The sequence below is a fragment of the Chiloscyllium plagiosum genome, unplaced genomic scaffold (genome assembly GCF_037043375.1).
Source record: "Chiloscyllium plagiosum isolate Xiang-an unplaced genomic scaffold, Cpla_swu_hap1 HiC_scaffold_18, whole genome shotgun sequence".
NCBI lineage: Eukaryota > Metazoa > Chordata > Chondrichthyes > Orectolobiformes > Hemiscylliidae > Chiloscyllium > Chiloscyllium plagiosum.
Window position 1 is genome coordinate 80,606,185 of NW_028270156.1, and position 26,720 is coordinate 80,632,904.

Consider the following 26,720-nt stretch of genomic DNA (forward strand, 5'->3'; position numbering starts at 1 on the left):
CTCTTGGGTCTGACCCCTGCCTGACCCTCCCCTAGCCTCTGGGTCTGACCCCTGCCTGGCCCTGCCCTAGCCTCTTGGTCTGACCTTCCCCTAGCCTCTTGGTCTGACCCCTGCCTGACCCTCCCCTAGGTTCTGAGTCTGATCCCTGCCTGGCCCTGCCCTAGCCTCTGAGTCTGGTGTCTCCCTGGTCTCCTCTAGCCTCTCAGTCAGATCCTCATGGCCCCTCTGTCTGACCTGTTTGATGCCTGTCTGACTCCCACTCACCTCTGTCATGTCTGCCTGACCTCCCTCACTCCCAGCCCCCTTGTCTGACCCCCTCTTCACCCCTCAGTCTGACTCCTCTCACGACCTTACCCCATCTGACCCAGGGCAGACCCTGGCCAACTGCTGACCCATCGGGCCTGACACCAGTCTGATCATTTCCTGATTTCAGCTCTCCTCCATTTGACTGATCCTGGTCTGTCATTCCCCTTCCTTGACTAATCTCCTCTGAGTCTCCTTTTTCCCCTCGGTCTGACCCCTCTGATGTCCAGGGGGGATTTTGAGCTGTCCTCACAATGTATTCTCTCATTCTCCTTGTTGATTTTCTTTGTTCTTTGTGCAGAGCTGCTTTGATTGCAGTGCCAAGAATCCCAGCTGGGCCAGTGTCACCTATGGAATCTTCCTGTGCATTGATTGTTCTGGAATCCATCGCTCACTGGGGGTTCACCTAAGTTTCATCAGGTAGGGGCACAGAATGGTCTTAGAGGGAGTCTCATCAAGGCCAAGAGGCAAATAGAGCCACTGTACAAAGAAAAGTTAGGATTAACAAAATAGGTAAGCCTTAAGGCATTGTACCTTACTGCACAACGTATTCGGAATTACATGTATTAACTAATCGTGCAAATTAGGGAAAATAGATATAATTTCATTGCCATTATAGTTAAAAGGAGATCAAAACAGGGAACTATTTCAGTCAGGCCTTCGATAAGGTTCCATATGGTTGGCTGCTCAGGAAGGTTAGATTGCATGGAATCCAGGGGGAGCTGGCAAATCGGATACACAGTTGGCTTGATGGTAGGAAGCAGAGGGTAATAGTGGGAGAATGCTTGTTGGACTGGAGGCCTGTGACTAGTGGAGTGCCTCAGGGGTTGGTGCTGGGCTCATTGCTGTTTGTTATCTATATCAATGATTTGGATGAGAATGTACAAAGCATGATTAGTAAGTTTGCAGATGACACGAAAATAGGCAGTATCATGGTCAATGAGGAAGGTTATCGGGAGCCGCAGGATGATCTTGATCAGCTGGGGAAGTGGGCTGATAATTGCAAATGGAGTTTACTATAATTGTGTGAGGTCTAGCATTTTGGAAAGTCAAGTCGAGGTAGGAGTTTCATGGTGAATGGCAGGGCCTTAAGAAGTGTGAAGGAACAGAGGGTCCAAGTGTGCATTCTTTGACAGGGTAGACAGGGCAGTGAATAAGGCTTTTGACACACTGGCCTTCATCAATCAGGGCACTGAGTATACATGTTGTGAAGTTATATTGCAGTTGGACAGGACATTGGTGAGGCCGCACTGCGAGTACTGTATTCAGTTTTGGGCACCTTGCTATAGGAATGAAGTCATTAAACAGCAAAGAGTGCAGAGAAAATTTACAAGCACGTTGCCAGGACTCAAGTGTCTGAGTTATAGGGAGAGGTTGGACAAGGTAGGACATTTTTCTTGAGAGCGTAGGAGACTGAGGGGGGATCTTATAGAAGTGTATAAGATCATGAGAGGCATGGATAGGGTGAATGCAATCCATGTTTTTCCAAGGATTGGGGAATAGGGGCCCAGTGGGCATCAGTTTAAGGTTAGAGGGGAAAGAATAAAAGGGAACCTGAGGGGCAACATTTTTTACACAGAGGGTAGTATGCATATAGAATGAGCTGCCACCTCAAATGGTTGAGGCGGGTACATTAACAACACTTAAAAGACATTTGGACAAATACATGGAGAGGAAAGGTTTAGAAGTATATAGGTCTGATGCAGGGAAATGGGGTTAGCGTGGATGGACGTTTTGGTCGCAAGGACCAGTTCGGACCAACGGGCCTATCTCTGTTCTGTAAGACTCTGACTGTAGGTTCGCACTAAAGAATATTTGACCTTTTGGAAAGAGAAGAGGGAAGGTAAATCTGATGTGGAAAGAGGAAGTGAAGACAGTTGTGAGATATCATCTAAGCTTAGATGATGTGTGGAGGTAATTAACATGAAGGAAAAGAAGACGTGGATAGGAGTAGTGTATAAGCCCCCAAACAATAGCTACACCAGGAAAAGGTGCAAATTAATAAATAATAGGAACATGTAAAATAAACAGCAATAACGTTTTGATTTTCATGTTGATTGGGTCAATTGGAAAGGGTAGCTATGGCAATGAATTCATAGAGTGCCTTTGGAATAGTTTCTTAGAGTAGTATGATATGGAGCCAGCCAGGGAACAGGCTAATGGATTTGGTCATCAGTAATGAGGCAGGTTTAGTAAATTACCTCCGAGTAAAAGGTTCCCTAGGAAGTAGTGAGCATAACGTGACAGATTTAATTTTCAGTTTGAGTGTGAGAAACTTGGGTTGGAAACAGATGTATTTAACTCAAATGAAATTAAAACGAAACAAGAGTAGAGTTAGCTAAAGTGGACTGGGCACATAGATGAGCAGGAGTAGCAGATATTTGATGAGGTAATTTATGATTTTCAGCAAAAATATATCCCAGTCAGATGCGAAGATTCTTAGAGAGGGATAAACAAGTCATGGCTAATCAAGGAAGTTAAGGAAAATATCAAGTTAAAAGAAAAAGATAGAAGTCTGTGATAACCCTGAAATTATAGAATCATACAGTACAATAGAGGCCTTTTGGCCCATCAAATCTGTACTACAAAAATATAGGGGGGGATGGGGGGGGCGGTGGGAGTGTGGTGGGGGGTTTGGAGTTCCACAGGGCTCATTACTGGCATAGCAACCATTTACAATATATGGGGTGGCTCAGTGGTTAGCACTGGTCCAGGTTCAATTCTAGCCTCGGGGGTCTGACTGTGTGGAGTTCGCACATCCTCCCCGTGTCTGCGTGGGTTTCCTCCGGGTGCTCCGATTTCCTCCTACAATCCAAAGATGTGCGGGTCAGGTGAATTGGCCATGGGAAAATTGCCCCATAGTGTTAGCTGCATTAGGCAGAGTGAAATGGGTCTGGATGGGTTACTCTTCGGAGGGTCGGTATGGACTTGATGGGCCGAAGGGCCTGTTTCCACACTGGAGGGAATCTAATCTAATCTTCATGGTTTAGAGAAAGGAAGTGAATATACTGTAGCCCGATTTACAGATGACACGAAAAAGGTGGAAAGGCAGTTTGTGAGAGGGGTACAAACAATTTACAGAGAGATATTGAGAGGTTAATAAGTAAGTTGGCAAAATGTTGGCAAATGAACTACAAAGGGGAAAATGTGACATTGTTAATTTGGAAGGAAGAACAAGGTATTATTTAAATAGAGGAAAGCTGCAGCACATAGGGTGTTGGGGGTATTTGTACACAAAACCCAGAAGGTTAACACATTGTTGCAGCAGGTAATCTGGAAGGCTAATGGAATGTAGACCCTTATTTCAAGATGGTTGGAGTATAAGTGTAGCGAGGTCTTATTGCACCTGTACAAAGTGAGACCACGTGAAGTACTGCGAGTAGTTTAGATAGGTGGATTCGTGATCAGTAGGGGAATCGGGGGTTATCGGGAAAAGGCAGGAAAGCAGATGTGAGAGTATCAGATCAGCCATAATCCTGTTGAATCACAGACCAGACGCAAGGAGCTGAATGCCCTGAGCCTATTCCTATTTCTTATGGTCTTATGGAATGGGACCCCTGGGGAATCACAGTGTCTCTGCTAATACCTTTCAACCGAGCAGCGCAGTTTCACGACTGACTGCTAGATTTAATGCTGGATTTAGTGCTGGTGCCAACTCCACATCATTTCAAGCCAATTGAAGTAAACGCATAACCTCAGGCACTAGCGATCATTCTGGCGACCCTCACAAAGTGTGAAATCCCGAGATAGAGCTTTGGTGCGTTAACACTGATCTACGTTTCTTCAGTGCAGTTATCAAAATCATCGAGCCCTGCTTGTATTCAAGTCATTGCCTGTTCCGTGACACAGTCAGCCTGTTGTTCCAGATACACTGTGTCCTTGGCTCTGGCCCCAGACGCAGTGAGCCTGTTTCTGGGCTGTGGCCCCAGACGCAGTGAGCCTGTTCCTGGGCTGTGGCCCCAGACGCAGTGAGCCTGTTCCTGGGCTGCGGGCCCTGATGCAGTGAGCCTGTTCCTGGGCTCTGGCCCCTGATGCAGTGAGCCTGTTGCTGGGCTGTGGCCCCTGATGCAGTGAGCCTGTTGCTGGGCTGTGGCCCCTGATGCAGTGAGCCTGTTGCTGGGCTGTGGCCCCTGATGCAGTGAGCCTGTTGCTGGGCTGTGGCCCCTGATGCACTGAGCCTGTTGCTGGGCTGTGGCCCCTGATGCACTGAGCCTGTTGCTGGGCTGTGGCCCCTGATGCACTGAGCCTGTTGCTGGGCTGTGGCCCCTGATGCACTGAGCCTGTTGCTGGGCTGTGGCCCCTGATGCAGTGAGCCTGTTCCTGGGCTCTGGCCCCTGATGCAGTGAGCCTGTTCCTGGGCTGTGGCCCCGGATGCAGTGAGCCTGTTCCTAGGCTGTGGCCCCTGATGCAGTGAGCCTGTTCCTGGGCTCTGGCCCCTGATGCAGTGAGCATGTTCCTGGGCTGCGGCCCCTGATGCAGTGAGCCTGTTCCTGGGCTCTGGCCCCTGATGCAGTGAGCCTGTTCCTGGGCTCTGGCCCCTGATGCAGTGAGCCTGTTCCTGGGCTCTGGCCCCTGATGCAGTGAGCCTGTTCCTGGGCTGTGGCCCCTGATGTAGTGAGCCTGTTCCTGGGCTGTGCCCCCTGATGCAGTGAGCATGTTCCTGGGCTGTGGCCCCTGATGCAGTGAGCCTGTTCCTGGGCTCTGGCCCCTGATGCAGTTAGCCTGTTACTGGGCTGTGGCCCCTGATGTAGTGAGCTTGTTCCTGGGCTGTGGCCCCTGATGCAGTGAGCATGTTCCTGGGCTCTGGCCCCTGATGCAGTGAGCCTGTTCCTGGGCTGTGGCCCCTGATGCAGTGAGCCTGTTCCTGGGCTGTGGCCCCTGATGCAGTGAGCATGTTCCTGGGCTCTGGCCCCTGATGCAGTGAGCCTGTTCCTGGGCTGCGGCCCCTGATGCAGTGAGCCTGTTCCTGGGCTCTGGCCCCTGATGCAGTGAGCCTGTTCCTGGGCTCTGGCCCCTGATGCAGTGAGCCTGTTCCTGGGCTCTGGCCCCTGATGCAGTGAGCCTGTTCCTGGGCTGTGGCCCCTGATGCAGTGAGCCTGTTCCTGGGCTGCGGCCCCTGATGCAGTGAGCCTGTTCCTGGGCTGCGGCCCCTGATGCAGTGAGCCTGTTCCTGGGCTGCGGCCCCTGATGCAGTGAGCGTGTTCCTTGGCTGCGGCCCCTGATGCAGTGAGCGTGTTCCTGGGCTGTGGCCCCTGATGCAGTGAGCCTGTTCCTGGGCTGCGGGCCCTGATGCAGTGAGCCTGTTCCTGGGCTGCGGCCCCTGATGCACTGAGCCTGTTCCTGGGCTGCTGCCCCTGATGCAGTGAGCCTGTTCCTGGGCTGCGGCCCCTGATGCAGTGAGCGTGTTCCTTGGCTGCGGCCCCTGATGCAGTGAGCGTGTTCCTGGGCTGTGGCCCCTGATGCAGTGAGCCTGTTCCAGGGCTGCAGGCCCTGATGCAGTGAGCCTGTTCCTGGGCTGCGGGCCCTGATGCAGTGAGCCTGTTGCTGGGCTGTGGCCCCTGATGCAGTGAGCCTGTTCCTGGGCTGTGGCCCCTGATGCAGTGAGCCTGTTCCTGGGCTGTGGCCCCTGATGCAGTGAGCCTGTTCCTGGGCTGCGGCCCCTGATGCAGTGAGCCTGTTCCTGGGCTGCGGGCCCTGATGCAGTGAGCCTGTTGCTGGGCTGTGGTCCCTGATGCACTGAGCCTGTTGCTGGGCTGTGGTCCCTGATGCAGCGAGCCTGTTGCTGGGCTGTGGTCCCTGACGCAGCGAGTCTGTTGCTGGGCTGTGGCCCCTGACGCAGCGAGCCTGTTGCTGGGCTGCGGCCCCTGGCGCAGCGAGCCTGTTCTCACCAACATATATTGACCTTGACGTTAATGCTATGTTTTGCTGTATTTCTGCAGATCAACTGAGCTTGACTCGAATTGGAACTGGTTTCAGTTGCGGTGCATGCAATTGGGAGGGAATGCAACTGCGGTGAGTGAGACCCTGACTTCAGGTTTGCCATTCACTTATATGGAAGGGGCTTGTTCTCCAGGACGCTCTGTTTGAATGTACATTCTGGGCACTAATCTGGCAGCCTCCCAGAACAGGCACCGCTGGTGATTGGATGCAGAGTAAAAGTCCCTCTCCTCTTTAAAACTGAAAGTAAAACTCCTTATAACACTGTCCTGAATAACACTTCACAACAGGGATAGTATGGGGGATAGACACAGAATAAAACACTGGAAGAGTTAGTTACAGGAGTGTTTACATCACTAAAAGCAGCCCTTCAGCCTATTGTGCCTGTGCTCGTCATTAAATATCTGTCTATTCCACTCCCATTTTGTGGCACTTGCCCCATTTCCTTGTGACATTTCAAGCGCTTATCTAAATTTTAAATGTCTTAATGGTGCCAAACTCTACCACCCTTTCAGGCAGAGAGTTCTAGAAAGCCATAGTGGCTGGATCTCTGAGCACCTGGCTCTGTGGCTCTGAAGGGAAGGGCGGAAAATAGAAAAGCGCTGGGGGTCAGAGACTCAATAGTGAGAGGAACGGACAGGAGATTCTGTGTTCGCGAACGGGACTCCTGGAAGGTATGCTGCTTCCCAGGTGCCAGGGTTCGGGATGTCTCTGATCGAGTCTACAGGATGCTGAAGGGGGAGAATGACCAGCCAAAAGTCATGATGTACATTGGCACCAATGACATCACTAGGACAAGGGTTGGGGATATATGAAGTGACTTCAGGGAGTTAGGTTGGAAGCTAAAAAGCAGGACGAGCAGAGTAGTAATCTCAGGGCTACTACTAGTGCCACGTGCCAGTGAGGCAAGGAACAGGGAACAAGTGCAACTAAACACATGGCTACTGGGCTGGTGCAGGGGGAAGGTCTTCAGATATGTAGACCATTGGGGTACCTTCTGGGGAAGGTGGGACCTGTGCATGAAGGACGGGCTGCATTTAAACTGGGCGGGAGATTTGCTAGAGCACTTTGGGAGGGTTTAAACTAGTTTGACAGGGGGATGGGAACCAAAGCTACAGATCAGAGGAAAAGGTAGTTTTGAACAAGCAGATATAGAATGCAGAGAGTCTGTCAGGAAAGGTACACAGTTGATAAGGCAAAGAGGTGGGTTAAAGTGTGTCTGCTTCAATACAAGGAATAAGAGTGATGAATTTAGAGCATGGATCAGCACTTGGAACTATGATGTTGTGGCCATAATGGAGACATGGATTTCACAGGGGCAGGAATGGTTGCTGAATGTTACAGGGTTTAGATCTTTTAAAAAATAATAGGGAGGGGGTTAAAAGAGGAGGGAGAGTATCATTGTTAATTAAAGAGTGCATCACAGCTTCAGAAAAGGAGGTTGTTGGAAGGTTTGTCTACTGAGTCAGTATGGGTGGAAGGCAGTAACAGGAAAGGAGCAGTCCCTTTATTGGGGGTTTTCTACAGACCCCCCCCAATAGCAGCAGAGAGATAGAAGAACAGACTGAGCAGCAGATCTTGGAAAGGTGCAGATGTAACAGAGTTATTGTTGTGGAACCTCCTTAGTGCAGATAGTCTGGATGGAGACGATTGTGTCGGGTGTGATCAGGAACGATCCAAAATCAATATGTAGGTAGGCCAATTGGGGGAGGCCATATTGGACTTGGTGCTAGGCAACGAGCCAGGCCAGGTGTCAGATCTCTTGGTGGGAGAGCATTTCTGTGACAGTGACCACAACTGCCTCACCTTTCCCATAGCCATGGAGAGGAACAGGAGCAGACAGTATGGTGAGGTATTTAATAAATTGGGAGCAATTATTCTACAGGAAATGCACAACAGAAATGTGGAGGCTGTTTAAAGAGCACTTGTTGCGAGTGTTGGATAACTTTGTCCCACTGAGACAGGCGAGGAATGGTAAGGTGAAGGAGCCTTGGATGCCGAGAGAAGAGGAGCTTCTCATCAAGAGGAAGAAGGAACTTACTTAAGGTTGAGGAAACAAGGATCTGGCACAGCTTTCGAGGATTACAGGGTAGCTAGGAAAGAACTCAAAAATGGACTTGGGGTGGGGAGGGTGGGGGGGGCCTTGGTGGGAAGGATTAGGGCAAACCCAAAGATGTTCTACACATACATGAGGAATAAGAGAATGATCAGAGAGAGGGTAGGGCCGATCAGGGATAGTGGAGGGACCTTGTGCCTGGAGTCTGAAGAGGTAGGGGAGACCCTAAATGGGATTTGTGCTTCAGTATTCACTAGAGAGAGAAGCCTTGTTGATAGTGAAAACGCTGTGGACCAGGTTAATAGGCTTGAACACAGATTGATATTAAGGAAGGGGATGTGCTGGAAATTCGGGAAGCACCAAGATAGATAAGTTCCCAGGGTCAGACCCGATATATCCAAGGTTACTACAGGAGGCGAGGAATGAGATTGTTGCACCTCTGGCGATGATGATCTTTGTATCTTCACTCTCCACGGGAATAGAACTGGCTGATTAGAGGGAGGGGAATGTTGTTCCTCTGTTCAAGAAAGGGAATAGGGAAAACGCTGGGAATTACAGATCAGTCAGTCTTGCGTTTGTGGCAAACAAGGTACTGAAAAGGATCCTGAGAGATAGGATTTATGACTATTTGGAAAAACATAGTTTGATTAAAGATAGTCAGTATGGCTTTGTGAGAGGCGGGTCTTGCCTCACCAGCCTTACTGAGTTCTTTGAGGATGTGATGAGTCGAGCAGTGGATGTGGTGTATATGGATTTCAGTAAGGCATTTGAGAAGGTTCCCCACAGTAGGCCCATTCAGAAAGTTAGGAGGTTTAGGATGCTGAGAAATTTGCCTGTCTGGATACAGAATTGGCTGGCCAAAAGAAGAAAGTGGTTGGAAAGGATTCCGCCTGGAGGTTGATGACTGGTGGTGTCCTGCAGGGATCTGTTCTTGGGCCTCTGCTCTTTATAGTTTTTATAAATGACTTGGATGAAGAAGTGGAAGGGGGGTGAGTAAGTTTGCCGATGACACAAAGGTTGGTGGTGTTGCAGATAGTGTCGAGGGCTGTTGCAGGCTACAACAAGACTTTGACAGGATGCAGAGTTGGACTGTGAAGTGGCAGTTGGAGTTCAACCTGGATATATGTGAAGTGATTCATTTTGGAAGGTCAAATTTCAATGCAGATTACAGGGTTAAAGACAGGATTCTTGGCAGTGTGGAGGAACAGTGGGATCTTGGGGTCCACATACATTTGCCATCCAAATTGATAGGGTTGCTAAGAAGGCGTGTAGTGTTTTGGCTTTCATTAACAGGGGATTGAGTTTAAGGGCAACGAGGTTTTGCTGCAGCTCTATAAAACCCTGGTTAGACCATACTTTGAATATTGTGTCCAGTTCTGGTCGCTGCATTATAGAAGCTTTAGAGAGGGTGCAGAGGACATTTCCTGAAGAAGGGCTCATGCCCGAAACGTCGATTCTCCTGCTCCTTGGATGCTGCCTGACCTGCTGCGCTTTTCCAGCAACACATTTTCGGCTGCAGAGGAGATTTACCAGGATGCTGCCTGGACTGGAGGGCATATCTTATTAAGAAAGGTTGAGGGAGCTAGGGCATTTCTCATGGGAGAGAAGAAGCAAGAGAGGTGACTCGCTAGAGGTTGTGTAAGGTCATGAGAGGCACAGATGGTGTAGGTAGCCAGAGAAGTTTTCCCAGGGCAGAAATGGCTGCCATGAGGGGTCAGAATTTCAAGATGATTGAAAGAAGGTATCGGGGAGATATCAAAGGTAGGTTCTTTACGCAGAGAGTGGTGGGTGCGTGGAATGCACTGCCAGTGGTGGTGGTAGAGTCAGAGACATTAGGGACATGAAGCGACTGCTGGACAAGCACATGGACGACAGTAAATTGAGGGGTGTGTAGGTTAGATTGACCTTAGATTAAGATAAATGCTCAGCACAACATCATGGGCCTGAACTGTGCTGTACTTTTCTGTGTTCTATATCCTAAATTTCTGGGTTAAAAATGTCTTCCTCAAATCTTTCTACTTAAAAGTAGACTTTCCAGTTTTTGATACCTCTACCAATGCAAAGAGTTTCTCCCTATTATCCTGTTTATGCCCTCCAAACGTTGTACACCTCAATCAGCACCCCACCCCCCCAGCCTTCTAGCTCCCAGGGAAGCTACCCCTGCTGTTCTCGTGACTCTGCATAGCAGATTTACTCCGGTCAAGGCAACATCCTGGGGAATTCTAATCACGTCCTTCTTGTAATGTGGAAACCAGAACTATGGACAGTCCTCCAGGTGTGGCCCAACTAACATTTACAGTTCCATCACAATCTCCCTGCTTTTGTATTCAATATCTGACTAATAAAGACAAATATCCCACAGCCCTTCTTAACCACCTTATCCATCTGCCCTGTTGCTTTCAAGGATCTGTGGATGTGCACACTAAGGTCCCTGTGTATTTCCTAGGTCCTACCATTCAGTGTCTATTCCCTTACCTTGTTAGCCCTCCCAACATGAATCCTTTCAGAAATAAATGTAATTTTCCAAAGCTTTAGCACATGCGACCAGTCCGTCTGTATCATTCTGCAGTCTAAGGCTTTCTACCCTGCTTTCCACACCACTGATTTTTCCGAATTGGGCATATCCAGGAGAGCTACACATAAGCTTGGATAGAGAGTAAAGCTCCCTTAACCCTTTGAAACTGAAAGTAAAGCTACATCTACACTCCCAATCAAATATCCCTAGGACGGGTACAGACCACAGACCGTAAGGAATAGGAGCAGGAGTAGGCCATTCAATCGGATTGTAGCTGATCCGACAATTCTCGTGTCTACTTTCCAGCCCTTTCCTCATAACCGTTCATTGTCCTATTCGTCAAGAATCTATCTGAGCCGTAAATAAACACTCTGCCCCTACAGCTCTTTGTGGAAAATAGTTCCAAAAACTCTCAACCCTCAGAACAAATTCTTCTTCAGTCTTCAATTGGGACCCCTTTATTCTGAGACAATACCATCTGGTTCTGGAACCTCCCATGAGGGGGAGCATCCTCTAAGCATTTACCCTGTCAAGGCCCTTCACAATCTAACAGGTTTCAATGAGATCATCTCTCATTCTTCCAAACTCCAATGAGTTGAGTCCCAACTGGTTTAGCTTTTGCACAGAAGATAATGTATCCTTACCAGGAATCATCCTGGTGAACCTCCTCTGAACGGCATCCAGTTAAATAATACATTTTCTTCAAATATACAGTTTCTTCAAAACTGTGAACAGTGTTCCAGATGTGGCCTCACCAGCACATTGTACTGTTGCAGTAAGACTTCCCTACACTTATAATCCAATAAAAGCCAACATTCCATTAGTCTTCCAGGTTACCTGCTGCAGCTATGTGCTAGCCTTGTGTTTTGTGTACAGGTGCCCCCAAATCCCTTTATGTGCAGCTTTCTACAGCTTTTTCCATTTAAATAATATTGTGTTCTTTTGGTCTGCCTTCTGAACTGAATAGGCTTTTCGCCCATAATACTCCATTTGCCAGCTTTTTGCCTACTTGTATAAACCATCAATACCTCTGTCTGTAAACTGCTCGTATCCCTGCTGCGACCGGACTTTCTGCCTATTTTTATGTTGCCTTGGATCTTCAGATGCAAGCCATCAGGTCCAGAGGACTTTCCTTCCTTTAGCACCATTAGTTTGTTCAATACCAGTTCTCTATTGATGATATATAGTTCCTTCCCCTTATTCTTTAGTTATTTTTTAAGAATCGTGGCACAGGCCATGTGGCTCAACAAGTTACACCGAATCTCTGAAGAACATTCCCCCCCCCGCCCTCTTCCCCCATCCCCCCATCACCCCCTCCCCCTCCCTCCCACCGTCCCCCCCGCCTCACCCCCTGCCCCACCCCCCGCGCCACCCCCCCTCCTCTCCTACACCCCTCTCCTCTCCCCTCCTCCCCTTCCCCTCCTCCCCTCCCCCTCCCCTCCCCTCCCCCTCCTCTCCCCTCCCCTCCCCCTCCTCTCCCCTCCCCCTCCTCTCCCTTCCCCTCCTCTCCCTTCCCCCTCCTCTCCCCTCCCCCTCCTCTCCCTTCCCCCTCCTCTCCCTTCCCCCTCCTCTCCCTTCCCCCTCCTCTCCCTTCCCCCTCCTCTCCCTTCCCCCTCCTCTCCCTTCCCCCTCCTCTCCCTTCCCCCTCCTCTCCCTTCCCCCTCCTCTCCCTTCCCCCTCCTCTCCCTTCCCCCTCCTCTCCCTTCCCCCTCCTCTCCCTTCCCCCTCCTCTCCCTTCCCCCTCCTCTCCCTTCCCCCTCCTCTCCCCTCCCCCTCCTCTCCCCTCCCCCTCCTCTCCCCTCCCCCTCCTCTCCCCTCCCCCTCCTCTCCCCTCCCCCTCCTCTCCCCTCCCCCTCCTCTCCCCTCCCCCTCCTCTCCCCTCCCCCTCCTCTCCCCTCCCCCTCCTCTCCCCTCCCCCTCCTCTCCCCTCCCCCTCCTCTCCCCTCCCCCTCCTCTCCCCTCCCCCTCCTCTCCCCTCCCCCTCCTCTCCCCTCCCCCTCCTCTCCCCTCCCCCTCCTCTCCCCTCCCCCTCCTCTCCCCCCTCCCCCTCCTCTCCCCCCTCCCCCTCCTCTCCCCCCTCCCCCTCCTCTCCCCTCTCCCCCTCCTCTCCCCCCTCCCCCTCCTCTCCCCCCTCCCCCTCCTCTCCCCCCTCTCCCTCCTCTCCCCCCTCTCCCCCCTCCCCCCTCGCCCCTCGCCCCACTCCCCTCTCCCCCCTCCCCCCTCCTCCCCCTCCCCTTTCCCCCCTCCCCTTTCCCCCCTCCCCTTTCCCCCCTCCCCTTTCCCCCTCCCCTTTCCCCCCTCCCCTTTCCCCCCCTCCCCCCTCCCCCCTCCCCTTTCCCCCCTCCCCCCTCCCCCCTCCCCTTTCCCCCCTCCCCCCTCCCCCCTCCCCTTTCCCCCCTCCCCCCTCCCCCCTCCCCCCTCCCCTTTCCCCCCTCCCCTCTCCCCCTCCCCTTTCCCCCCCTCCCCTTTCCCCCCTCCCCTTTCCCCCCCTCCCCTTTCCCCCCTCCCCTTTCCCCCCCTCCCCTTTCCCCCCTCCCCTTTCCCCCCCTCCCCTTTCTCCCCCCTCCCCTTACCCCCCCCTCCCCTTCCCCCCCCTCCCCTCCCCCCCCCTTCTCCCCCCCCCTCCCCCCCCCTTCTCCACCCCTCCTTCCCCCCCCCTCCCCTTCCCCCCCTCCCCCCCTCCCCTTCCCCCCCTCCCCTTCCCCCCCTCCCCTTTCCCCCCCTCCCCTTTCCCCCCCTCCCCTTTCCCCCCCTCCCCTTTCCCCCCCTCCCCTTTCCCCCCTCCCCTTTCCCCCCTCCCCTTTCCCCCCCTCCCCTTTCCCCCCCTCCCCTTTCCCCCCCTCCCCTTTCCCCCCCTCCCCTTTCCCCCCCTCCCCTTTCCCCCCCTCCCCTTTCCCCCCCTCCCCTTTCCCCCCCTCCCCTTTCCCCCCCTCCCCTTCCCCCCCCTCCCCTTTCCCCCCCTCCCCTTTCCCCCCCTCCCCTTTCCCCCCCTCCCCTTTCCCCCCCTCCCCTTTCCCCCCCTCCCCTTTCCCCCCCTCCCCTTTCCCCCCCTCCCCTTTCCCCCCTCCCCTTTCCCCCCCTCCCCTTTCCCCCCCTCCCCTTTCCCCCCTCCCCTTTCCCCCCTCCCTTTCCCCCCTCCCCTCTTCCCCCCTCCCCTCTTCCCCCCTCCCCTCTTCCCCTCTCCCCTCTTCCCCTCTTCCCCTCTTCCCCTCTTCCCCTCTTCCCCCCTCCCCCTCCCCTCTCCCCTCTCCCCTCTCCCCTCTCCCCCCTCCCCCCTCCCCCCTCCCCCCTCCCCCTCCCCCCTCCCCTCTCCCCTCTCCCCCTCCCCTCTCCCCTCTCCCCCCTCCCCTCTCCCCTCTCCCCCCTCCCCCCTCCCCCCTCCCCCCTCCCCTCTCCCCCCTCCCCCCTCCCCTCTCCCCCTCCCCCCCTCCCCCCTCCCCTCTCCCCCCTCCCCTTTCCCCCCTCCCCTTCCCCCCCTCCCCTTTCCCCCCTCCCTTTTCCCCCCTCCCTTTTCCCCCCTCCCTTTTCCCCCCTCCCCTCTTCCCCCCTCCCCTCTTCCCCTCTTCCCCTCTTCCCCTCTTCCCCCCTCCCCCCTCCCTCTCCCCTCTCCCCTCTCCCCTCTCCCCTCTCCCCCTCCCCCCTCCCCCTCCCCCTCCCCCTCCCCCCTCCCCCCTCCCCCCTCCCCCCCTCCCCCCTCCCCTCTCCCCCCCTCCCCTTTCCCCCCTCCCCTTTCCCCCCTCCCCTTTCCCCCCCTCCCCTTTCCCCCCCTCCCCTTTCCCCCCCTCCCCTTTCCCCCCCTCCCCTTTCCCCCCCTCCCCTTTCCCCCCCTCCCCTTTCCCCCCCTCCCCTTTCCCCCCCTCCCCTTTCCCCCCCTCCCCTTTCCCCCCCTCCCCTTTCCCCCCCTCCCCTTTCCCCCCTCCCTTTCCCCCCCTCCCCTTTCCCCCCCTCCCCTTTCCCCCCTCCCCTTTCCCCCCCTCCCCTTTCCCCCCCTCCCCTTTCCCCCCCTCCCCTTTCCCCCCCTCCCCTTTCCCCCCCTCCCCTTTCCCCCCCTCCCCTTTCCCCCCCTCCCCTTTCCCCCCTCCCTTTTCCCCCCTCCCCTCTTCCCCCCTCCCCTCTTCCCCCCTCCCCTCTTCCCCCCTCCCCTCTTCCCCTCTTCCCCTCTTCCCCTCTTCCCCCCTCCCCCTCTTCCCCCCTCTCCCCTCTCCCCCCTCCCCCCCTCCCCCCTCCCCTCTCCCCCCTCCCCCCTCCCCCCTCCCCTCTCCCCCCTCCCCCCTCCCCTCTCCCCCCTCCCCCCCTCCCCCCTCCCCTCTCCCCCCCTCCCCTCTCCCCCCCTCCCCTTTCCCCCCCTCCCCTTTCCCCCCCTCCCTTTTCCCCCCTCCCTTTTCCCCCCTCCCCTCTTCCCCCCTCCCCTCTTCCCCCCTCCCCTCTTCCCCCCTCCCCTCTTCCCCCCTCCCCTCTTCCCCCCTCCCCTCTTCCCTCTTCCCCTCTTCCCCTCTTCCCCTCTTCCCCCCTCCCCCCTCCCCTCTCCCCTCTCCCTCTCCCCTCTCCCCCCTCCCCCCTCCCCCCTCCCCCCTCCCCCCTCCCCCCTCCCCCTCCCCTCTCCCCCCTCCCCCTCCCCTCTCCCCCCCTCCCCCTCCCCTCTCCCCCCCTCCCCTTTCCCCCCTCCCCTTTCCCCCCTCCCCTTTCCCCCCTCCCCTTTCCCCCCCTCCCCTTTCCCCCCTCCCCTTTCCCCCCTCCCCTTTCCCCCCTCCCCTTTCCCCCCCTCCCCTTTCCCCCCCTCCCCTTTCCCCCCCTCCCCTTCCCCCCCCTCCCCTTCCCCCCCTCCCCTTCCCCTCCCTCCCCTTCCCCTCCCTCCCCTTCCCCCCCTCCCCTTCCCCCCCTCCCCTTCCCCCCCTCCCCTTCCCCCCCTCCCCTTTCCCCCCCCCCTTTCCCCCCCTCCCCTTTCCCCCCCTCCCCTTTCCCCCCCTCCCCTTTCCCCCCCTCCCCTTTCCCCCCCTCCCCTTTCCCCCCCTCCCCTTTCCCCCCCTCCCCTTTCCCCCCCTCCCCTTTCCCCCCCTCCCCTTTCCCCCCCTCCCCTTTCCCCCCCTCCCCTTTCCCCCCCTCCCCTTTCCCCCCCTCCCCTTTCCCCCCCTCCCCTTTCCCCCCTCCCCTTTCCCCCCCCTCCCCTTTCCCCCCTCCCCTTTCCCCCCCTCCCCTTTCCCCCCTCCCCTTTCCCCCCTCCCCTTTCCCCCCTCCCCTTTCCCCCCTCCCCTTTCCCCCCTCCCCTTTCCCCCCTCCCCTTTCCCCCCCTCCCCCTTTCCCCCCTCCCCCTTTCCCCCCTCCCCCTTTCCCCCCCTCCCCCTTTCCCCCCCTCCCCCTTTCCCCCCCTCCCCCTTTCCCCCCCTCCCCCTTTCCCCCCTCCCCCTTTCCCCCCCTCCCCCTTTCCCCCCCTCCCCCTTTCCCCCCCTCCCCCTTTCCCCCCCTCCCCCTTTCCCCCCCTCCCCCTTTCCCCCCCTCCCCCTTTCCCCCCCTCCCCCTTTCCCCCCTCCCCCTTTCCCCCCTCCCCCTTTCCCCCCTCCCCCTTTCCCCCCTCCCCCTTTCCCCCCTCCCCCTTTCCCCCCTCCCCCTTTCCCCCCTCCCCCTTTCCCCCCTCCCCTCGATACACCCTCCACAGCCTCAAGGAGGAGAACCCCGCCCCCACTCCAGTGCTCTTGCTTCCACCTTCAGCCGGTCCAGGAGTGACAGAATGAGTCCTAGAACTGCTTGTCCTCCAGCAGCATGTTGTTAAAGGGCAAGTGCCCTAACCTTTACAGTGGCACAGAATGGAACAAACTCTGCACGGACAAACTTGTGATCAGAGGATGGCATCAGGAGGCCATCTGAACACAGGAGGCATATGCCCTGGAAGTGGAAAGGTAGTCAATTCTGGCTGCTCCAACTCCAGGCTTCAAAAAGCTGAAGGCTTCAGGAGCCAGGATGGAGCTTCCTCCAGATATTTACCAAGTTAAAAGACTTGCAGAAGTCCCCTCAACCTATCCATCAACGCTGAGCTCCTCCGGACATTAACATGGCCCCTCCTCTCGAGGGTACATTTGAGAAATGCTCCCAAGGAGAATGACTTTGTCCTCATTGATAGAGCTCAGGAAAGTAGCCACTTCATTGAAGAAGTTTGTCTGCTCAGGTCTCAGCTGAGAATCATTGAATCCGTACAGTCCAGATAGAGGCATTTGGCCCACTGAGTGGCATCAACCCTGTCACCCAGACCAAGGCCCCCTCGCTATCCCTGTAGACTCACGTTTAGCGTGGCCAGTCGACCTAACCTGGACATCTTTGCACTGTGGGAGGAAATCAAAGCACAAGAGAAGTGTCATCCAAGGCGGGATTGGAACCTGGCTCCTTGGCACACTGCTAAGCACTGTGCCATCATGCTGCCTGGTGTGTGTATGTTCATGAAATGAAGGACAGTACTCCCGAACCAAACCATGAGTTGGAGCAGATGTCCTGGGACATGCTTCTTGACCCTCAAGACCTCCAGCTGAAAAGATGGAGCCAACAAGATAGCAGTAGCCTGCCCCTCCGCCCACTGGAATTGGAGACCGGGTGACTGATGTAGTTGCTTCCCTGCTACTCCAGGAGTCATAGAGTCCTATACCTCGGAGACTGGCCATTTGGCCCAAACTGGTCCATGCTGACAAAAATGTCCGTCCATGCTAACCTAATTTCCCTGCACTTGGCTCATATCCTGATAAACCTTTCCTATCTGTGTATTTGTCCAAATGCCTTTTAAATGTTGTTAATGTATCCACCTGAACCAGGTGTCAGCTCATTCCATATGTGTACCACCCTCTGTGTAAAAACACTGCCCCTCAGGTTCCCTTCTATTCTTTCCCCTCTAACCTTAAACTAATGTCCTCTAGTCCTCAATTCCCCAACCCTGGGAAAAAGACTGAGTGCATTCACCCTATCCATGCCTCTTGTGATCTTCTAAACTTCTATAAGGTCCCCAAACGCTATAAAGAAAGAAGTCCTAGCTTGTCTGACCTCTCCCTATAACTCAGTCCCTTGAGTCCTGGCAGCGTCCTTGTGAATTTCTTCTGCACTCTTTCCAGTTTAACAACATCCTTCCTATTGCAAGGTGAGCAAAATCGAACACAGTGCTCCACGTGCGGCCTCACTAAGTGCAACATAACTGTTCAACTTCTATACTCACTGACCTGACTGATGAAGGTCAGTGTGCCAAAAGCTGCCTTCACTGCCCTGTCTACCTGTGTGTCCACTTTAAGGCAACAGTCTACCTGACCTCCAAGGTCCCTCTGTACCACTGCACTTTCCTGATGAAGGGCTCCTGCCCGAAACGTCAATTCTCCTGCTCCTCCGATGGTGCCTGACCTGCTGTGCTTTTCCAGCACCACACTCTCGACTCTACACTCCTTAAGGCCCTGCCATTCACCGTGAAACTCTTTTCCCCCTCCACTTCTATGGATACTGCAGAGGAACCCTTGCCAGTGCCGCCTTGTATTCCTGTCCACTCCTGGGGCTGCTCCAGCTGCCGAGCCGACAGCACCAGTAATGGCATGGAGCCCCACCAACCCAATTCTAACCAGACTCTGTCTTGGCGACCCAGCATGGCCTGTTTTAAAAAAAGAATTGTGGAGATCCTCCGGGGGGGGGGGGAGGGAGGGGGGGTTGAGGGGGACCCTATCCGCGAGCACCATGTCTCCCACCACCTTGTCTAATTTGATGCTCACAAACGATTTTCCCCCGTCCTCCTCCATTTTGCCACCTCCAACCAACCACCTCCTCACATTGAGGGTGGGATGGTGGTCCAAAGTCACTGGTCAGACATAAGCTGCCTTCATCCCAAGTCCAGGGTCGACAGCAGGAGGATCCTCTGCAGGGACTCCTGTATCTTCAACTGAAATGTTGGGTCAGCTGGGCCAGAATCCTGCTCTGTTCCTGGCACTGGGTGACCCTGTGTGTCAGGGAAAAGATCCCCCCCCCTCCACCCCCCAGTCAGGCCAGAGCTGCCCAGCACAAAGGCCTGGGTGGTAGCGAAGAGGCCTGCTCCTTCGACACCACTATGCACTGTACCCTCAGGCTGGTTACCTCCATCACAGTCCCTGGTTGGGTCAGGTTGCTGCCCCTTCCACACCACTCGCCAGGGTCCCCTCAGGCTGGCTCTCCCCACCACAATTCCTGATCAGGTCAGGCTGAACCCCGGATCTCCAAGGTGTGACCTCGGTGGTCACACCCACCTCAGTCTGTGAGGTGCCAAGCCCAGCCTTGGGGGACTCCAGGGGTGGGGCAGAGATGAGATTCCCTGCCCAAGGGAGCAGGGAGAAAGGTATTTGGGATGAGCCACTTCCTCTTCATCGGGGGAGTTAGTTATACTTATTGCCATCTCTCCCAATCCTGTGGAGTGGTGCCTTTTCTTGGAGGGTTGAGGAGTAAGGGCGCTCTCCCATCACTCCAACCTCCTGCTCCTCACCCTCTCTTCCATTCCCGTGCCCCACTGGAATCATGTGAAGTGTTAGGAAACCAGGGTGACTATGGACCACGTGCCTTCTCAACAGGCTCCAGACTGGATTCCAGCCGCCATGGTCTCGTCTGGCTCAATCTCACCTACCCAGTCTGGTGACTATCTTCTTGGACATTTTAGACACATGACAATGGTGGGGGCTCTGACTACCTCTGCTGTGGTTGCTATACATGCTTTGATCACCACCCTATGCTGCTTGTTCACAGAGAGAGAAAGGCAGAGAGTCCGCTGGAGGCACAGAGGCCGTAGAAAGTGCAGATGCCACACACCCCCCCCCCCCAGTAATGGTGTGGCTGGGTCTCATTGCTGATGTAGACGGTGTCTCCTTTCCTCTGAAGGACCACCCCCTTTTCCAAACAGTGTTAAACCCTTTTGACAGCACTGCTTCCCAATCTCCAGGCCTTAGTTTCTCAGGCAGCACTCTCTTCCAGTGCCTTGGCCCTCGGGTCCTTGGTTAATCCCCAATCAAGGCAGCTGGCCGGTGGGATCTTCATGCAACTTCCCAATCCTATATGGATAGTACCTTAAGGTGGAGGTGTACCAAAAGCACGACAAGAGGCCCCAGCTCTACGACTCAGTTGATAGCATTAGCAATAGGTGAGGTTCCAATTAGCAGACCAGCAGCAGAGTAAAGCTCCTGGTACTCTTTTAAACCGAAAGTAAAGCTCCCTTGACACTGTCTATGTCAAACACTCCCAGGAAAGGTACAGCACACGGACAGATACAGAGTAAAACTTGCCCTACTCTCTAAACGTGAAAGTAAAAATTCTTTTGCCCTTTTAAGTTACTCCTTTGACACCTTTTCCATAAAATACTACTGGGATAGCATGTGGTTAGATACAGAGTGAGGTTGCCTCCGCTCTTTTATGCTAAAATTAAATGTAAAGTAAATCACCTACACTTTTAACAGTTTACTCTCTTCAACTGTAAGTAAAGTTGCTTCAACATCAAACAGTCCCAGAACAGGGACGGTGTGGGGTTAGATACTGAATAAAACTCTCTCTACGTTGTCCCCATCAAACAGTCCCAAGACAGGGAGCGCACAGAGTTGGATACAGGGTAAAGCTACCTCTACACTGTCTCTATGAAACAATCCCAAGATGGAGACGGCATGCTGTTAGATAACAGAGTAAAGCTCTCTCTACACTACCCCATCAAACAATCCAAGGACAGGGACAACACAGACTTAGATGCAGAATAAAGCTCTCTCTCTAGACTGTCCTCATCAAACTCACCCAGGTCAGGGATAGTAGGGAGTCAGATACAGAATAAAACTTTGTCGATTTGCACCATTGGGCTTAGCTGTTACATGACAATAGCGTGGAGCAGGTATGATCTGGGAGAGTTGAAACAGCATGATACTGCTTGTGTGTTCCTATGGATAGTGAGAGATTATACTTTTCCCTCAGGCCGCCTTTTTCCGACAGCATGGCTGCATGACGAAGGACACAACTGCCAAGTACAACAGCCGAGCTGCCCAGCTGTACCGTGAGAGGCTCAGGACTGCAGCCGTGGCTGCAGTGGGCCAACATGGCACCCAGGTAGGTCATTCGGTGTGTTCCCTGGCAGCTGTGGACTGGTAGGGTGGGATGTGCACGTTTGAGGGAAGTGTGGCATGGTTCACAGTTCATGGTGGGCCTACCTTTTGGAGGCTGAGTCACTGGGCAACCCTTGTCTTGCTTGTTGGGGTGGCGTTGCCTGTAATAACCAGACCATTGGTCGGGGGATGATGTGTTTACTGTATAGTGGAGGATCATGTTTTGGTGGGGGGGTTGGGGGGGGTATGCAGTGGGGAGGGTTTGGTGTAGGGGAGGGGGTAGTATAGTACTGTGCCCTGCTGTTTTGTCCTCCCGTCTGCTATTCCCTGTCACTCTGCCCTCTGTGTGCCCCCGAGACTTGCTGTGTTTTCACATTGTGCCCTGCTGTTCCCTCTATGTCCTTTCCCGCTGTGCCTTCCTCCCTGTATCCTCCTGCTTGAATCAGAGTGTTTCATGCTGTTTGACTTTGACCCTTAAACTCTCCCACCAGTTGTGGTTAGATGGATGCAACACCTCACCGTGCCTGCCACTGGGGCAATGCGAGAATGATTTCTTCGTCGAGCACACCCACGTAAGTGTCCTCCTGACTGCACCTTTCCGATTCTCTCACGGGGCAACAGTTTCTCACCGTTTGCTTTGTATTCTTCCATCAGGGTTCTGCCGAACAGGAGAGCAGCCAAGAATCGGGGAGTTGCAGACTGGAGCATTTGTCAGAGGAAGTAGAAGCAGTGAAGACGCACAGCGGGAATGGCACTGAGCACTCTGGTAGGTAGAAAAGTACAATCAGAGTATTCAGTCCTTTGGATCAATGGTGGTGCTCAGAAGCACTAATTCATTAATCTCAACATCTTTGCCTTTTCCTGGTAGCCTTTAGTTCATTTTCAGTCAATGATCAAATTCCCTTTTGAATGCCTCAATTGATGTAGAATCAGTTTGGGTGGAGCTGAGAAACAGCAAGGCACAGATATTGGTAAGAGTGCTTTACAGACCATCAAACCATCATGGTAATATAGGCCACACTATAAACCGGGAAGTAAGAGGAGCATGCCATTGTGGAGGAAAACTTCCTGAAACGCCTAACAGATGGTTTCCTAAAGCAATGTGCTGAGGAGCCAGCCAGAGAACAGGCCATTTTAAAATTATTCTGTGTAGTGAGAAATCTAATTAATTATCATGTCATTTTTTTAAAAAAACATTTTGGAGGAGGAGTGACGCCAAATATGATGATGGAATTTTCCATTTAAGTTTTTTTAAAACTATGAAGTTCAATCTCAGACGAGGGTCTTAAATCTAAAGTTAGAAAATTATGAAGATTTAAGGAGCAAGTTGGCTGTAGTGGATTGAGAAAAGTATATTAGAAAGACAATGGTTAACAACATGTACACGTTCCTTGAGGGTATAAAAAACCATTAGGAAACTTGAGTCAACCTTGTCTTACAAAGAAAGTTGAAGACTGTGTTTAATTAGTGCGATGAAAGTTGAAGATTTCATGAGGTTAGGAGGTTTATCAAGTTGCCAGAATTAGTAAACCTGAGAATCCAGCAAAGGAGTACAAGAGATTGATGAAGATGGGGAGAATATCAACGTAAGTGGCAAGAAACATAAAAATGCACTGCAAGTTGTAGACCTTGTGAAAAGGAAAAAATGAGCGAAGGCAGAAGTGGGTCCGTTATAAGCAGACATGGGGGTTATTAGACAATGCAGAGCCTGCTGGATGGTCAGTACTGAGGGAGCGCGGCGCCTGCCGGATGGTCAGTGCCTAGGGAGCGCGGCGCCTGCCGGATGGTCAGTGCCGAGGGAGCGCGGCGCCTGCCGGATGGCCAGTGCCGAGGGAGCGCGGCGCCTGTCGGATGGCCAGTGCCGAGGGAGCGCGGCGCCTGTCGGGTGGCCAGTGCCGAGGGAGCGCGGCGCCTGTCGGGTGGCCAGTGCCGAGGGAGCGCGGCGCCTGTCGGGTGGCCAGTGCCGAGGGAGCGCGGCGCCTGTCGGATGGCCAGTGCCGAGGGAGCGCGGCGCCTGTCGGATGGCCAGTGCCGAGGGAGCGCGGCGCCTGTCGGATGGCCAGTGCCGAGGGAGCGCGGCGCCTGTCGGATGGCCAGTGCCGAGGGAGCGCGGCGCCTGTCGGATGGCCAGTGCCGAGGGAGCGCGGCGCCTGTCGGGTGGCCAGTGCCGAGGGAGCGCGGCGCCTGTCGGGTGGCCAGTGCCGAGGGAGCGCGGCGCCTGTCGGGTGGCCAGTGCCGAGGGAGCGCGGCGCCTGTCGGGTGGCCAGTGCCGAGGGAGCGCGGCGCCTGTCGGGTGGCCAGTGCCGAGGGAGCGCGGCGCCTGTCGGGTGGCCAGTGCCGAGGGAGCGCGGCGCCTGTCGGGTGGCCAGTGCCGAGGGAGCGCGGCGCCTGTCGGGTGGCCAGTGCCGAGGGAGCGCGGCGCCTGTCGGGTGGCCAGTGCCGAGGGAGCGCGGCGCCTGTCGGGTGGCCAGTGCCGAGGGAGCGCGGCGCCTGTCGGGTGGCCAGTGCCGAGGGAGCGCGGCGCCTGTCGGGTGGCCAGTGCCGAGGGAGCGCGGCGCCTGTCGGGTGGCCAGTGCCGAGGGAGCGCGGCGCCTGTCGGGTGGCCAGTGCCGAGGGAGCGCGGCGCCTGTCGGGTGGCCAGTGCCGAGGGAGCGCGGCGCCTGTCGGGTGGCCAGTGCCGAGGGAGCGCGGCGCCTGTCGGGTGGCCAGTGCCGAGGGAGCGCGGCGCCTGTCGGGTGGCCAGTGCCGAGGGAGCGCGGCGCCTGTCGGGTGGCCAGTGCCGAGGGAGCGCGGCGCCTGTCGGGTGGCCAGTGCCGAGGGAGCGCGGCGCCTGTCGGGTGGCCAGTGCCGAGGGAGCGCGGCGCCTGTCGGGTGGCCAGTGCCGAGGGAGCGCGGCGCCTGTCGGGTGGCCAGTGCCGAGGGAGCGCGGCGCCTGTCGGGTGGCCAGTGCTGAGGAGGTGCTGCACTGTCGGAGGGTGCATTACTGGACATGCAGCCTTTCAGTTGAGATTCAAAATCAGCAGCTCTGCTCTGCAAAACAGTGGCACAAGATTTGTAAGTGAAATGGCAGGATGGTTTTCTGGGATTTGTTCTATAGAAAAGTCTCCCCTCAATCATTATCACAAATACAGATTATTGTGCTTCTTGGCACGCCTGTTTGGGAGTTTACTGTGTGCAGTTTGGCAACCGTGATGACTACATTTGCTTCCATTTAAATGGAATTTGTAGACTGTGGAGCCTTTTGGAACCCTGTGCGTTGAAAGGCAGCAGATAAATGTAACTTTGTTCTTTGTCTGAGTAATAGCATTAGCTATTGAGTTGTGAAAAGGCACCCAGAACCCCCCCCATTAAAATTCAGATCTGCTGGCCTGGTGGCCCTCTGGTCTTTATCCAGGTTCGGGGCTTTCAGAGTGTGGCAAAGAGTTACAAGCCTGGGAGAGCAGAGAGCCTGTCGTGAAGGAGGGTTTGGGTCCAGTGGATGTGTGTATATTTTGAATAAACCTTGACCACTGACCTGTGTCCTCTCTTGCAGATTTGGAGCAAGGACCTAGTGTTGAACCCCTCTGTGCTTCACCAAAGACCATATTAGGTAAGAGTGATTGTGTAACCTGGAAGGCACATTGGATGGGACAGGGATGCTAGTGCCCTGTCGACTGGGACTGAGTCAGGGTGTGCTTGAATAGCCTGTGGAACAGGCCTCTCAAATTTGGCACAAGTTCCAAGAGTGCTAACAAAATCTAGTCTCAAGGAATGATAGCACCCTCCAAGCCATGAGGGAACCACCGAGGATTAGGACAGGAAGCACATTGACTGTAGAAGAGTGCAGATTCTGAGAGAATACAAAGTTATTAGAGGATGGAGGCCGGTACAATTGCAATATTTAAGAGGCATTTGGATGGGTATATGAATAGGAAGGGTTTGGAGGGATATGGGCCGGGTGCTGGCAGGTGGGACTAGATTGGGTTGGGATATCTGGTCGACATGGACGGGTTGGATCGAAGGGTCTGTTTCCATGCTGTACATCTCTATGACTCTATGAAAACCCCACATAATTGGGATGACACTAACTTTACCAAGCTGTAAACCAAAGTAGAAAATCATTTCACAGATCCATCAGTGAATCAGAAAGGGAGATTGTGATGGGAATAGGGACATGGAGCAGGACAAGCAGAATAGTCACAGAAGTAACAATGGAGATATAATAGAAACATGATTATTACCATGGTGATAGAGTAGGGAGGTGGGCAAATAGGTCAGTATGTTTGAAATTAAGAAAGGCTGCACTGAATAAACTGAGCAGTCTCCAACAGATAAAAGCCTTGGTCTGAATGAATTGCTTCCACAGATTTTCCACAGATTCCACAGGCACGGTGGCACAGTGGTTAGGGCACGGTGGCACAGTGGTTAGGGCACGGTGGCACAGTGGTTAGGGCACGGTGGCACAGTGGTTAGGGCACGGTGGCACAGTGGTTACGGCACGGTGGCACAGTGGTTTGGCACGGTGGCACAGTGGTTAGCACTGCTGCCTCGCAGCGCCGGAGACCCGGGTTCAATTCCCGCCTCAGGCGACTGACTGTGTGGAGTTTGCACGTTCTCCCCGTGTCTGCGTGGGTTTCCTCCGGGTGCCCCGGTTTCCTCCCACAGTCCAAAGATGTGCAGGTCAGGTGAATTGGCCATGCTAAATTGCCCGTAGTGTTAGGTAAGGGGTAAATGTAGGGGTATGGGTGGGTTGCGCTTCGGCGGGTCGGTGTGGACTTGTTGGGCCGAAGGGCCTGTTTCCACACTGTAATGTAATGTAATCTAATTTTAATATACTTTGGGTGGAGAGTGCAGAGGCATGCCTGTGTGTATTGATTCATTCGTCAGGTGAAGGTGTAGTGCCTGAGGACTAACAAATGGCCTTTATTAATCGCTTTATTAAAGAAGGGGAAAGAAGGTAACTTTTGAGAAGATTTGTAGCTCGGATTGAGGTTCTGGATGTAGGTTTGCTCACTGAGCTGGGAGGTTCATTTCCAGACATTTCATCACCCTGCTAGGTAACATCTTTCGTGGGCTTCAGGCGAAGCAGTGTACATGATTCCTACTTTCTGTTTGTGTTTGTGTTTCTTTGGGTTGGTGATGTTATTTCCTGTGATGGAGTCACTTCCTGTTTCTTTTCTCAGGGGGTGGTAGATGGAGTCTAATTCAATGTGTTTGTTGATAGAGTTCCGGCTGGCTTACCATGCTTCTAGGAATTCTCGTGTGTGTCTCTGTTTGGCTCGTCCTAAGATGGATGTGTTGTCCCAGTCGAACTGGTGTCCTTCCTTATCTGTATATAAGGATACTAGTGAGAGAGGGTCGTGCCTTTTTGTAGCTAGTTGGTATCCATGTATCCTGGTTGCCATCAATGAGGTAAAAGAATGGAATCCTTACTAGAAGGTACAGTTGCTATAGACTTAGCAGACCGAACCATAACATCTCGGGCAAGAGGCAAAGGAGTGTCACAAGGATCGGTGTTGGGTCCTCTACTTTTTGTCATTTACATAAATGATTTGGATGTGAGCATAAGAGGTACAGTTAGTAAGTTTGTAAATGACACCGAAATTGGAGGTGTTGTGGACAGCGAAGAGGGTTACCTCAGATTACAAAAGGATCTGGACCAGATGAGCCAATGGGCAGAGAAGTGGCAGATGGAGTTTAATTCGGATAAATGCGAGGTGCTGCATTTTGGGAAAGCAAATCTTAGCAGGACTTATACATTTAATGGTAAGGTCCTCGGGAGTGTTGCTGAACAAAGAGACCTTGGAGTGCAGGTTCATAGTTCCTTGAAAGTGGAGTTGCAGGTAGATAGGATAGTGAAGAAGGCGTTTGGTAT

General features: G+C 54.3%; 1 protein-coding gene across 1 annotated transcript in view; it reads left to right on the forward strand.

The window, feature by feature from the left end:
- LOC122558007 (ARF GTPase activating protein 2) overlaps positions 1 to 26,720 on the forward strand; it is a 63,319-nt gene that overhangs the window by 1,174 nt on the left and 35,425 nt on the right. The window contains 6 exon segments of the mRNA XM_087996209.1: positions 605 to 723; positions 6,243 to 6,315; positions 20,739 to 20,870; positions 21,358 to 21,438; positions 21,521 to 21,632; positions 24,399 to 24,455. Coding sequence (XP_087852335.1) covers positions 605 to 723; positions 6,243 to 6,315; positions 20,739 to 20,870; positions 21,358 to 21,438; positions 21,521 to 21,632; positions 24,399 to 24,455 — 574 coding nt within the window.